Genomic DNA, 13,934 nt, shown 5'->3' on the forward strand with positions numbered 1-13,934 from the left:
AGCATCCTGCTTGGTCACGGTCTTCACGCAACAAATTTAAAAGCCCAGACTTGCCCTGGTCGAGTGGCTTGGTTGGTTGAAGCATCATCCCCATACACCAAAAAGTTGCTGGTTCGATTCCTGGTTAGGGCACATTCCTAGGTTGCCGGTTTGATCCCCAGTTGGGGCGTGTACTGGAGGCAGCCACTCAATGTTTCTCATAGTGATGTTTCTCTCTCATACTGATGTTTCTCTCTCTCTAAAATCAGTAAAAACATATCCTCCGGTGAGGATTGAAAGAAATAAAAGTTAAAAATTACATTAAGTTAAAAGCCCAGATTTGGGGTGGTTGGAGATTGGTGTCAGCTAGCACTGCATGTCCCACATGCTGGACACTCTCAGTCCATCCAGAAATAGCCTTTTGCAAACTGCCAACTTCACATGACTGGTAACCCTGCAGCATGAGGCTGCACAGAATGTTGTCCTTAATTCGCCCTAAGTGAAAAACACAGGTAACAAAACAGCACCGTGCAGCATCGTCCCATTTTGGTAAAAATATGTCTGTGCATATATCTATACATTCATAGGTAAAGATCTGGAAGAAATAGAGCAAAAATATTCACAGTGTTATCTCTGGGTATTAACCTTAAAGATCAATTTCTCTACTCTGTGCATTTTTTTTTTTTGCAGTGAAGATTAATGTTTCTTTTTTTAAACTTACATATTTTTGAAATAGATAATACATTCACATAGTCACAATCAAAAGTACAAAAGGTTATACCATCAAGTCTCGCTCTTATCCATGTCTGCCTTCCATCTGGCTCCCTCCAGAGGTAACCAGTGTTACCAGCATCTAGTGTATCCTTTCTTTTTTTTTCCCTTTTTTAAAAAATATATTTTATTGATTTTTTACAGAGAGGAAGGGAGAGGGATAGAGAGTTAGAAACATCGATGAGAGAGAAACATCCATCAGCTGCCTCCTGCACATTCCCTACTGGGTATGTGCCCGCAACCAAGGTACATGCCCTTGACTGGAATCGAACCTGGGACCCTTGAGTCTGCAGGCCGACGCTCTATCCACTGAGCCAAACCGGTTAGAGCTTTCCAAAATGTTTTACAAGCAAATGCATACATTTGTTTCCTTTATTACTTTTACAATAAAAAGGCAAGACTTCCATTTAAAAAGCATTTTAGAAATGTCAGTTATAGTTGACATTCAATATTATATTCAAGTATACAGCATAGAAAACTTTCATTTTGAAGAAAAAGGTGTAGAAGACTATTTTATGATATAGAAAAGTAAGTGAAAAAAGGCTACAAAACAGCACAGAGTATGACATATCCTGTATAAGAAAAGTCTAATATGCATATTGACCGAACAGCAGAACTACCTGTGGAACAACTGGTCACCATGATGCACACTGACCACCAGGGGTCAGACACTCAATGCAGGTGCTGCCCCCAGCCCACAGGCTGGCCAAGGCAGGTGCCAGCAGGGGCCCCTGATCGCCCCGCAGATTGGCCCTGATCAGCGGCCAGGCCTAGGGACCCTACCCATGCGTGAATCTTGTGCATTGGTCTCTAGTTTTTAATAATTTATGAAAAAAATTATACTTAAAATACTACACTTATAAGTTAAAGACTGAATAGCTGTTTCCCAAATGTGTCTGTGGTTATCTCTCAATGTAGGGTTTTCTCTGGCACCAGGCTGCCTGATTCACATCCCAGGCTGCCACTTCCTAGCCCTGTGATCTTGGGCAAGTGACCTAATCTTTCTGTGTCTTAGTGTCCTTATCTGTAAAATGGAGATGAAGTCCTAGCCAGTTTGGCTCAATGGATAGAGTGTCGGCCTGCAGGCTGAAGGGTCCGGGCTTGATTCCCTTCAAGGGCACATACCTCTGTGGCAGACTCCTCCCCAGCCGGGCCCTGGTCAGGGCTCGTGCAGGAGGCAACCAATCTATGTGCTTCTCTCACATCGATATTTCTGTCTGTCTTTCCTTTTCTCTTTCACTCTCTTTAAAAATCAATGGAAAGATATCCTTGGGTGAGGATTAAAAAAATAAAATAAAATGGAGATGATGATGATGATTGTGTCTACCCATACAGTTGAGTTGTCATCAGGGATAAGTTATAAAATTCAGGTAGAGCCCTTAGAAGGGTGTGTCAGCAATTATTATATACATCTGAGTCTCCTAATTTTCCTATACTGGACATGTGTTACAATAAAAGTTAAATAACAAACTCCCACAAGAGAAGGGGAACTATACAGATACAGAGAGAAGCACAGAAGGGAGAGAGTGGCCATAGAGAAGAGAAGAGTGAGAGACCCCGAGGCCCCAGGAGGAGCAGAAATGAGACCTTGCAGACCCAGAGAGGAGGGAGCTCTCTGGCTTCCTGGTTTTAACCCTCCAGGAGCCCCTGGAAAGGGCCCTTTGCCAGTGTTGCCCACTGAGCATTACAAGAGCACAGATGGACCCTGGCCCAGGAGCTTTCTCTCCTGGCATTTGGAGATGGCCATTGAGATCTTCCGAGAAACGCCCTGGACCCCCCTTGTACAAACAGCCTTCAGGCAACACTCTGCCACTCTTCCTGGCAGAGCTCATGTGGAGAAAGGCTTCTGAGTAAGAGTGAGGACTCCCCTGGTTGTGCCTGAACCAACTCACACCAAGGACCTTCTGAGAGTCAATTACTGCCACCTCGACGTGATTGAAAGTCTAGGCAGTGGTCGGCAAACTGCAGCTCGGCAAACCGCGGCTTGGCAAACCACATGGAGCTCCTTGGCCCCTTTATTGTGGCTCTTCCACAAAATACCAACTTCTGTGCATGGGCCACAAAGTTTCAATTGCACTGTACGTGCGCGCCCGCACATGGTATTTTGTGGAAGAGCCACACTCAAGGGGCCAAAGAGCCGCCTGTGGCTCGCGAGCCACAGTTTGCTGACCACGGGTCTAGGGGTTTGAAAGACGAGATGCTTCATTCACAGCCCATCTGGAGAAGGAGATGTCCAATTGTAGGATCATGTTTCTAAACCACGCTGCACGACAGGAAGCCCTTCCTCCTCCAGCCTTCAGCCTTCGGCTGGAGCCTGTCCTCTGCAGCCTCAGCATGGGGATCAAGAGGGAAGAAAGGCAGGGAAGGAGAGCATGGGAGCAGGAGGTGGAGGCCCGGGTTCCAGCCTCAGCTCAGACATTTGTGTCCATGTTAGCTGGGATCAGTTCTTTTTTTGTTTGTTTGTTTGTTTGTTTGAATTAAATTTTTATTGTTCAGATTACATTTGTTCCTCTTTCCTCCCCCGCCCCATAGCTCCCCTCCTCCCAGTTCCCGCCCCACCCTCCGCCCTCACTCCCCACCCGCTGTCCTCATCCATAGGTGCACGATTTTTGTCCAGTCTCTTCCCGAATCTCCCACTCCCCTTTCCCCGCCAAGAGTAGTCAGTCCATTCCCTTTCTATGGAAAGTGTGGGCTGAATGTCAGTTCCACCCCTTCACTGTCATGGGACCTTGTGCAGGTCACTTGACTTCTCTATGCCTACTTTTCCTCATCTGCAAAATATGATTACCACACTCATGGGTTTACTGTGTTATTTTTGTATCTAGTATAGAGCATGACAAATGGAAAGCATTCAATAAATTATAGTTTTTCTTCCCTCCTGAGCAACCACTCTACACTTAGCCCTGTGAGATATTATCCCAAGCCTCTGACAAGGACTAGAGCCCAGAGAAAAGGAGGGTAAGTGGAGAGCTCTATCCCTCTCCCTTCCTCTCTGTAAAAAATCAATAAAATATATATATTTTTTAAAAAGCCCTAACCGGTTTGGCTCAGTGGATACAGCATCGGCCTGCGGACTCAAGGGTCCCAGGTTCTATTTCGATCAAGGGAATGTACCTTGGTTGCAGACACATCCCCAGAAGGGGGAGCGTAGGAGGCAGCTGGTCAATGTTTCTAACTTTCTATCCCTCTTCCTTCCTCTCTGTAAAAAATCAATAAAATATATATATTTTTTTAAAAAAATAACCAAATGGCCTTAGGCAAATGGGAAAACATTGTAGAAGGCAGTTGTACTATCGCCACACTTAGATCCTAGCAAGGAATGGGGCTCTTTGTAAACTGTGAAGTGCTATAAAAATGCTCTCTCTTGAGGTTGAAAATGTTGGGGTGATGCTACAGACAACTAATGTTTGGCAAACTGACTTGGTCAGAGCCAGAGGCCTTTGGGTCGTGTTTAGGACTTGACGTAGCTGGGATGTCCTGGCTTGGAGGTGAGTGGTGGGTGGACACTCGGCCAGAGTCCTGGAGAGGCCGGAGTCTGACCAACTGACTCTGAGACAATAGTGGGTGTCTACGGACACCATGGCAGAGAAGGGCTACGATGATGACGTAACAGTGATCATCTCCTTGTTATAGCTTGGCCATGGGACTTCAGAAGTAGAGGGCAGCTTTTGGGGGAAGATGCCGGAAGCAGGTCCATCCTTGCTGCTTGACACAGTCACTGCAGGGAAGAAACATCTGCACAGCATATGTTTCAAGGGACCCTGGCGTATATAGCATACTGTTCTTAATATGTTTGCTCCCCTTAGCACTATGTGTTTTAACCAAGGTCACCTCTCCGAGAAAGGTTGTTTCCCCAGGTAGGGATTTTTCCCTGAAGTTAGGGAGGGAATAAAACCCCTTAACTAAGTGCCAGGTGGGTAGTTAATCACTTTAACTATGAACAATCACACTTAAGCCACATAATCTTTACTCCCTGGAATGGAGATAAGAAACGCCCTAACCTTTGCAATAGAAATTGACAGGATTAAAATCAACTGGTATAAATACAGATGTAACAAGACAATAAACACCAGAACTTGGCTGGAGATCCTGGCTAGGCTGCTGATCAACTGAAGGCTGTCTCCTGTCATTCCTTCTTCACCGACTCCGTCCACACCTTTGGGAACCCCTGGACCTGCTGGGGTTGGACCCCAACATCTGGTGCCCGAACAGGAACCCTTAGGTAAGCACCCCCCCACTCACACTCGGGACAGATAGGACTGCACCATAGGGTGCTGTAGACCCCTCTATAGAGGATAAGTAGGGTAAGAGGGTGGTTAGTACAGAACTTAGATTGACAAGATGGGTCATACTGAGTCTAAAGAAAAAAGACTCTGTATTAATCTTTTAACGCATATGCTTGCTAGCAGCGGAGTTAAAGTTACTCCCAGTCAGACAGAAAGTTTTATATAAGATGTATGTCAATGGCTTCCTGAGGATGGAACTGTTAATTTAGAAACTTGGACTAAAGTAGGAGAGCAATTAAAGAATTATTACAGCTACCATGGATCTGAGAAGGTCCCGGCAGGAAGAGTCACAGTACAAGTTTGCTGTAGTAGACCTCTGATTTTCGGAAAAGATCGTTTAACAAGAAACACACAGCCCTTGCTGGTTTGGCTCAGTGGATCAGCCTGCGGACTGACGGTCCCAGGTTTGATTTCGGTCAAGAGAATCATTGATTGGCTGCCTTCTCCACGTCCCCTACTGGGGATTGAGCCTACAACCTGGACATGTGCCCTGACCCGAATCAACCCAGGACCCTTCAGTCCACAGGCTGATGCTCTATCCACTGAGCAAACTGACTAGGGCCAGAGAAGTGGTTTTTAAACTGTCCCCCCCCCCCCCCGCAGCAGCTCAATTCTTCAACGTATTCAAATAACCAATATGAGAAAAGCTAATGGCTTATGGTTTAAATGGGGAAGCAGGGCTGGAGACTGCCTTCCTGGTTCCCTCTTTTTACGTCTCCAGGGGTTGGGATGGCCAGCCCTCGGACTGTGAGATCTCAGCACACAGTGCGGGCCAGGCTGGCTGTCTGTTACGGCTGCAGCCTCTTGAGCACTTGAAATGATAAGGGGATCGGAGGGGACTTGCAGAATCTGATATCAGAGTTTTTATCTGATATATATCTATATCTATCTATCTATCTATCTATCTATCTATCTACAGATCAGGTTGGGTAAGCAGGTGAATTTACAGCAACTGAAGGGCAGGGCAGGCAGCCTTATGCGAGGAGGTTCCAGCCATTTTAGAAAAGAATGAGGACCCAGGAGGGAGGGAGCCCGGAAGGCTCTCTTACCCTCCTCACAATCTAGAACAAGGAAAATGCCAAGGTCTTGAAGGTACTTGCCCACATACTTGGCTTCCAGGGCTGGTTGTTTGCCAAATCCTAGGGCAGTGGTTTTCAACCTCAGCTGCACATTAGAATCACCTGGGAATCTTTTTAAAATCCTGATTTCTGGGCCTCATCCTCTGAAATTCTGTTTCTTTGTTACTAATGTTGTGGCCCCACCCCATAACAAAGAAACAGAATTTCCGGAGGATGAGGCCCAGAAATCAGGATTGTAAAAAGATTCCAGCCAAAACCGGTTTGGCTCAGTGGATAGAGCGTCGGCCTGAGGGCTGAAGGGTCCCGGGTTCGATTCCGGTCAAGGGCATGTACCTGGGTTGTGGGCACATCCCCAGTGGGAGATGTGCAGGAGGCAGCTAATCCAATGTTTCTCTCTCATTGATGTTTCTAACTCTCTATCTCTCTCCCTTCCTCTCTGTAAAAAATCAATAAAATATATTTAAAAATAAAAAGATACCCAGGCGATTCTAATGTGCAGCCAAGGTTGAGAACCACTGCCCCTAGGGCTGTGGTCGGCAAACTGCGGCTCGAGAGCCACATGCGGCTCTTTGGCCCCTTGAGTGTGGCTCTTCCTAAGCCTTAGGAGTACCCTAATTAAGTTAATAACAATGTACCTACCTATATAGTTTAAGTTTAAAAAATTTGGCTCAAAAGAAATTTCAACGTTGTACTGTTGATATTTGGCTCTGTTGACTAATGAGTTTGCTGACCACTGCCCTAGGGGAACTCTAGTCCCCTCCGTCCCACCCCACCTCCACCTCCACCTCCACCTGGGCAGCTCTCTGGCCTTCGCTGCAGGCAGGTGTGCTCAAGAGGTTGCAGCCCAGGCCACCTGGCAGTTCCAGGTGCTGTGCATGTGCTGCAATGGAGACAGGCCCTAGGGTTGGTGGGGCGAAAACAGTCTCCCAAAGCTTTGTGGGTTCAGGAGAAGAGAGACTGGAGCCTCAGGCCCTTCAGGTTAGTCTGCTGACCACTCTAGTGCCAACTGAAGCCCAGGTGGGTGCCCTGGGTTTTTTTCCAGGACAAAGGGAGGGAGCAGGAGCCAGGGGAGGCCAAGTATTGGGAGGAGGCTCTGCAAGGGCTGATCTAGGGGCCTGTGCAGGGGAGCCTACAAGCCTCCTGGTCAAGGGGAAAAGCCTTGCCAGACCCCTGCACAAAAGAGCGGGGGTTGGCCCTGTACCCCAAGGTGGGAGTGGGGAAAGAGGCCTGGCATTTGTTCCCAGAGGAGGGCCAGCTGCACTCGTCAGGGAGTTGAGGCCGCAGGGAAGGATGTAGTTGCTCTCTAGCACCAACCCCTGACTGCGGCTCCCCTCCTTCTCCCTGGAGTCCCAGAAGCCAAGGGCAATCACATGGAGCATAGGGGCATTTTTATCCATTTCCAAAGCTGGGGTGCAGTCTCCTCTGGTGGCAGCTCATTAATAATGGGGTGACTCAGGCCTTCGCCCCGATAGAGGGGATACTACGGAAGCACCAGACTTAACTACGGGTTAGGACTGGGTGATCTGGAACAGATCGCTTCCTCTCTTTGAACCGAAGTGTTTTCATCTGTGAAATGTGAGTGATAATACTTTTTAACAACCCACAGAACACTTTTACCCTAGGACCGAGCACAGGGGCAGAGCTTAATGTGTGTTCCTTTGCTTCTTTTCTCTCTCTGCCTGGATGTCTCTTGCCAGGCCTCCTGGCATCTGGTCTGAGGATGGCTGAGCAGCAGGGCGGGGAGCCTGAGTGCCCTGTCTGCTGTAACCCCTTCGACAACACGTTCCATACCCCCAAAGTGCTGGACTGCGGCCACTCCTTCTGCGTGGAATGCCTGGCCCACCTCAGCCTGGTGACTCCAGCTCAGCACCAGTTGCTGTGCCCACTCTGTCGCCAGCCCACTGTGCTGGCCTCCGGGCGGCCTGTCACTGACCTGCCCACAGACACTGCCAAGCTCACTTTGCTCTGCCTAGAGCCCCACCACGTCATCCTGGAAGGCCATCAGCTCTTTCTTGAGGATCAGCCCAAGAGCTGCTCCTTCCTGCGCCAGCTCCAGGTCTACACGCTGGACGTAGGCCCGGAGCCCCGAAGCCAGACTGAGGACCCCCAGGTCATGGCCCCGGAGCCCCGAAACCAGACTGAGGACCCCCAGGCCATGGCCCCCACCACCACGCCTCAGGCCAACCCCATCCCCACCTGCTACTCCCCGAGGGAGTATTTACAGTACCCTGAGCTCCCGGAGGCCTACCTGAAGGCTGCCATCCTCAGTATCACTCTATTGTTCATCGTCTGCATCGTTTGGGTCATACAGTTCTGTGGAGTATGAGGTGAGCATCGGCTCCAGACAAGGTACAAGCCTATCTCAGCTGCTGCGGATGTGGGGACTGCAGAGCCTTGTGTCTTCCTTGGTGATATTGTTCATTTTTACAGCCCACATGGATCAGGTGGGCCATGTGTTTGCTTCTGGAACAGAGTCCTACTATACTGAGAATCTCTGAAAGCTCAAGGACTGGGAAAAGATGCGAGGAGATCTCTGGGTGTGAGCTACGGGGTCTGGAAAGGGCTGAGAGGCAGGTCTGTGATTAGTGAGCGACAGCTGTCTCCAGGAGCCCGACTCGCCCAAAGAGTAAGCTGCATCTCTCACTGGAGCTGCTTTGAACTCATCCACTTTTTAAAAAATTGAATTGTTCTCTTTATTGTGTTGCTAAAAAATTAGGAAAGTGAGTTTCAATTCTGTGAGCAAACGTGTGTCTCAGTTTTCTCTGTATCTTGCCACCAGTCCCAGTAAAAATGGTCTGCGTTCATTCATTTATTCACTTATTTCGCTGATGCTATGTCCGAACTAGAGAAAGAGAAAGGTAGGGCTATGCAGGGGTGGCAGAGCCCTCTCCAGCAGGGAGGATGTGCTCATTACCTGCTTCTGGCGCAAGGCGACCTCCTGTGGGTATGTGGTTTATGGAATGTTAGGAGTCTGAAAGTTTAAAGGTGAAAGCAGGTTCAAAAGAAATCTGGGATTTGGAGGAAAGAGTTTTTATTCCTCTTAGTAGGTGCAGAGATCCTGACGAACACTGGGTGCAAGATGGAACTGACCCCCTCCACCAAGCCCTGAAATTCTGGCCTCAAGAGATAAGGCAGAAACCCTGGATAGAGTGAAAACCTTAGCTCCCATCCCAGGCTGTGAGGCCGAGCACCCTAGTTTTCATTTTACATGACAGAATCTAGGAACCATAGAAAACGAGGTAGAATTCATTTAGAGAACAGCACCCTAGTAGGAAATTAGGCTCAATAGCGTCCTCTTTTTTTTGTTTGTTTGTTTGTTTGTTTTTAATATATTTTATTGATTTTTTACAGAGAGGAAGGGAGAGAGATAGTTAGAAACATCGATGAGAGAGAAACATCGACCAGCTGCCTCCTGCACATCTCCTACTGGGGATGTGCCCGCAACCAAGGTACATGCCCTTGACCGGAATCGAACCTGGGACCTTTCAGTCCGCAGGCCGACGCTCTATCCACTGAGCCAAACCGGTTTCGGCTCAATAGCGTCCTCTTGAGGGCATTCCGAGAACATCACTCTAGTAAGAGATTAGGGTCATTAGCGCCCTCTTCTGGGCATTCTAGAGAAGAGCACCCTTTTAAGGTTTGGGGCCTAATAGCGTCCTCTTGAGTGCTTTCTGACAGCAGCACTCTAGTAGGGGATTAGTCTCTGCACTCTTATGGGCATTCTAAGAATAGCAACCTGGTTAGTGATTAGACTCTATAGCGCTATCTTGTGGGCATTCTTAGAACAGCACCCTCGTTACAGATTAGGCTGCATAGCGCCCTGTTGTGGGCAATTAGAGGACAGCATCCTGGTAAGGAATTTTTGTACATTAAGGGGTCCTCCTTTTTTTTTTTTTTTTTAATTTTTGGTTTTCTCATTGAGTGATTTTTTCCCCCCACCCTTTCTTCTAATACACTGATCCAATCCTCAGCTTTTCTTTTTCTTTTTAAAAAAAATATATTTTATTGATTTTTTTACAGAGAGGAAGGGAGATAGTTAGAAACATCAATGAGAGAGAAACATCCATCAGCTGCCTCCTGCACATCTCCCACTGGGAATGTGCCTACAACCAAGGTACATGCCCTTGACTGGAATCAAACCTGGGACCTTTCAGTCCACAGGCCGACATTCTATCCACTGAGCCAAACCGGTTTCGGCTCAGCTTTTCTTAATCTGCTGTGTATTCCTTCCAGTGTGTTCTTTATTAGTGCTACATCAGCCTATATTTCCAACTGTATTCATAGTTACTATATCTTTTCTCATGCTGTTGAGCATCTTTAACATCATTCTAAACTCTGTATCAGGTAAGTTACTTATCTCCATTTCATTTATCTGTTCTTCTGAAGAATTCTTTTGTTCTTTAATTGTGGGTTTTTTTTGCCCATTTTGGCTGCCTGTTTGGGTTTGTGGCTATGTGTTAGGTAGATCTGCTACACCTTTCAATCTCTACAGGACAGTGTCAAATGCTGTTTCTGACTAATGAGATCAGGCAAATACTCAAAGCCTCCAGAGACCAGCCTCTGCTTGTAGACCAGCGGTTCTCAACCTGTGGGTCGCGACCCCTTTGGGGTCGAACAACCCTTTCACAGGGGTCGCCTAAGACCATCGGAAAACACATATATAATTACATTGTTTTGTGATTAATCACTATGCTTTAATTATGTTCAATTTGTAACAATGAAAATACATCCTACATATCATATTTACATTACGATTCATAACAGTAGCAAAATTACAGTTATGAAGTAACAACAAAAATAATTTTATGGTTGGGGGTCATCACAACATGAGGAACTGTATTAAAGGGTCGAGGCATTAGGAAGGTTGAGAACCACTGCTGTAGACTGATTGAATTAGCTCTTAAGAAGTCTTCAGGCCAAAACCAATTTGGCTCAGTGGATAGAGCGTCGGCCTGCGTGCGAACTGAAAGGTCCCGGGTTCGATTCCGGTCAAGGGCATGTACCTGGGTTGTGGGCACATCCTCAGTAGGGGATGTGCAGGAGGCAGCTGATCGATGTTTCTAACTCTCTATCTCTCTCCCTTCCTCTCTGTAAAAAATCAATAAAATATATTAGAAAAAAAAAAGAAGCCTTCAGGATATGTGCACCCATATGTTCATAGCAGCACAATTCACCATAGCTAAGATCTGGAAACAGCCTAAGTGCCCAGCAGTAGATTAATGGATTAGAAAACTGTGGTACATCTACACGATGGAATACTATGCTGCTGTAGAAAAGAAGGAACTCTTACCATTTGCAACGGCATGGATGGAACTGGAGAGCATTATGCTAAGTGAAATAAGCCAGTCAATGAAGGAAAAATACCACATGATCTCACTCATTCATGGATAATAAAGACCATTACAAACTTTTGAACAATAATAGATACAGAGGCAGAGCTGCCTCATACTGATTGTCGAACTGCAGTGGGAAGGCCAGGGAGGGTTGGGGGGCAGGAGGGAGGGGAGTAAGAGATCAACCGAAGGACTTGTATGCATGCATATAAGCATAACCAATGGACATAAGACACTGGGGGGTAAGGGAGGCCAGGGGATTGTCAAGGGCGGGGGGGGGGGGGGGGAGGACACATATGTAATACCCTTTGTAATACTTTTAGCAATAAAAAAAAAAAAGAAAGAAAAAAAAAGCCATCAGACAATCATCCTCAGGTGTGGCAAGGTTTTCCAATAGGGTAGGACAACTGTCTCCCCTCTGTCCCCCCCCCCCCCCCCCCCCCCACAAACTGCCTACAGAGCAAAGGTCTGACTGAGAAAGATGGCCTCCTCAGTGTGAGGGAATGACTCAGCACAGGAAACCAAGGTGTCTGCCTTCTGAGCACTAACTTAGGATGGATTTTTTTTGTAATTTAGTTGAAATTCCAGTTTGGTCCTGGCACCTTGTCTGTGTAGCATCCACTTACTCCGTGGCCATTTTTAATCTCCCTTCTTTTTGACATTCTGAGAACAGCACGCTGGTAAGGGATTATGCTCAATCGCACTAGGGCTGCTGCTTGACTACACTTTGCCACTTCTGCAGTGTCTAAAACAGGGGTGGGCAAACTTTTTGACTTAGGGCCACAATGGGTTCTTAAACTGGACCGGAGGGCCGGAACAAAAGCACGGATGGAGTGTTTATGTGAACTAATATAAATTCAAAGTAAACATCATTACATAAAAGGGTACGGTCTTTTTTTTTTTTTTTTTTTTAGTTTTATTCATTTCAAACGGGCCAGATCCGGCCCGCCGGCCGTAGTTTGCCCACGGCTGGTCTAAAACCTGATTTCTGCTTCCCCAGTGTTTATATTGCCTGGTGGCCCATGGCTCTAAAACAACTTCAAAGTGGTTAAAACACCATCACAATTATGAAAAGATAACATTTTGAAAAATTTAAAAAAAATTTGTAAAATAAGCTTTCAGAAGCCTGAAATTGAGTTGGTTTGAGTTTAACATTTTTGAGTTTAATGGAATTAGCTTCTACAAATTCTTGGGGTCTTAATGTACAAGATATTACAAAATAGCTAAGACATGTATTTCACATTTAATAAAACCAAACAGTCTTAAGATGTGAAGAAAAAGTGGGGTAAAAAATTCTCCATTACAAAATGGGAAAGTCACCAATGTATCCTGCCAGGGGACTAGTACCTACCTCTCCATTTGTGCCATCAAAAGATAATTACACCGAAGCTCGGACGCAAGCTCTCCCCACTGACTTCATTTCTTTACACGTCCTTGCTCCTTAACCTTGTGGCAGGCAATGAGCTCAGCATGTCCTCAGAGCCCAGAGGAACAGGAGAGGAGCTGGGGGAAGTTCAGGAAGGAACACTTGCCTCTGCACTACAGCCTACGGCTCTAAAGTTAAGTAAACTTCATCCCCATTCATAGGTCAAACTGAGGCTCCACAAGGTTAGCTACCTTGTTCAAGGTCACCCAGCCAGTAAGTTGTGGAGGACTTTCAGTCAAAGTAAGAATTATACTCTTGAAGTGCAGTAAGACATTGGTTTACATTTTGGGGGAGACAGGGAAACATTACAATGTCTCCTATTCTCACACTTAGTAGTTCTAACCTTGAGGCGATGCCATCCTCCTAGGGGGCCTGTTAATGTCTGGAACTATCTTTGATGCACCAGTAAAGTGGGTGGGTTGTGCTTCTGGCTTTTAGTACTCTAGAGGTCAGACATGCTACAATGCTGCAGATAGTTCTGCACAACAAAATATCATCAATCTCAAAATGCAGTTTCCTGTTGGATAACACCACAGGCTCCTCATAGGTTCAGGAGGTAGGAGTGGTGAAAGTATTAACTCCCTCTGGCATGAAGTCAGAGGAAGAGACGCAGTGACTCGTCAAAGGGCAGTACAAAAGGTGGCGTGATTAAAGCTATGCACAAGTCATGCTGGCTGGGCTGGTCTTTGGCCAGTGTTGCCAACATAGTCGATACAACCCTATGAAATCTCTTCATAAGGTCATACCGAGAGAGAGCAGGATCCACCACTTACAAGTGGGTAACCTTGAGCTTTGTTTGTAAAAAGAAAACTCCTAAGATTTTGAGGATTAAATGAGATGTTTGAATGTGCCTGGCGCAATGTCTAGCCAGGGAGTATCTTGTTAAGTGGTGGCTATATTTATCTCACCATTATCATAAAATGCCACACTCGGTTTATGTTCCTCAGCTAACCCCTTTCTTACAATATTTCCAGTGAAGAAATGTGTATTCCACAAGACACTTGTTTTGCCAAAGACTTAGATAAAATGTTTTCGCTCAGTTGCCACCTCTAAATCCCTT

The 13,934-nt window shown here is 46.5% G+C and overlaps 1 protein-coding gene across 1 annotated transcript; it reads left to right on the forward strand.

Annotated features, from left to right (window-relative positions):
* The first annotated feature begins 7,835 nt into the window (after positions 1-7,835).
* RNF183 (ring finger protein 183) lies at positions 7,836-8,441 on the forward strand. Its single transcript, XM_070431177.1, has one exon. It carries the CDS (start codon positions 7,836-7,838, stop codon positions 8,439-8,441), a length of 606 nt encoding a protein of 201 aa, XP_070287278.1.
* The last annotated feature ends 5,493 nt before the right edge of the window (positions 8,442-13,934 follow it).

Source organism: Myotis yumanensis, unplaced genomic scaffold (genome assembly GCF_028538775.1).
Source record: "Myotis yumanensis isolate MYYU_CA2020_CCGP unplaced genomic scaffold, mMyoYum1.0.hap1 SCAF_12, whole genome shotgun sequence".
NCBI lineage: Eukaryota > Metazoa > Chordata > Mammalia > Chiroptera > Vespertilionidae > Myotis > Myotis yumanensis.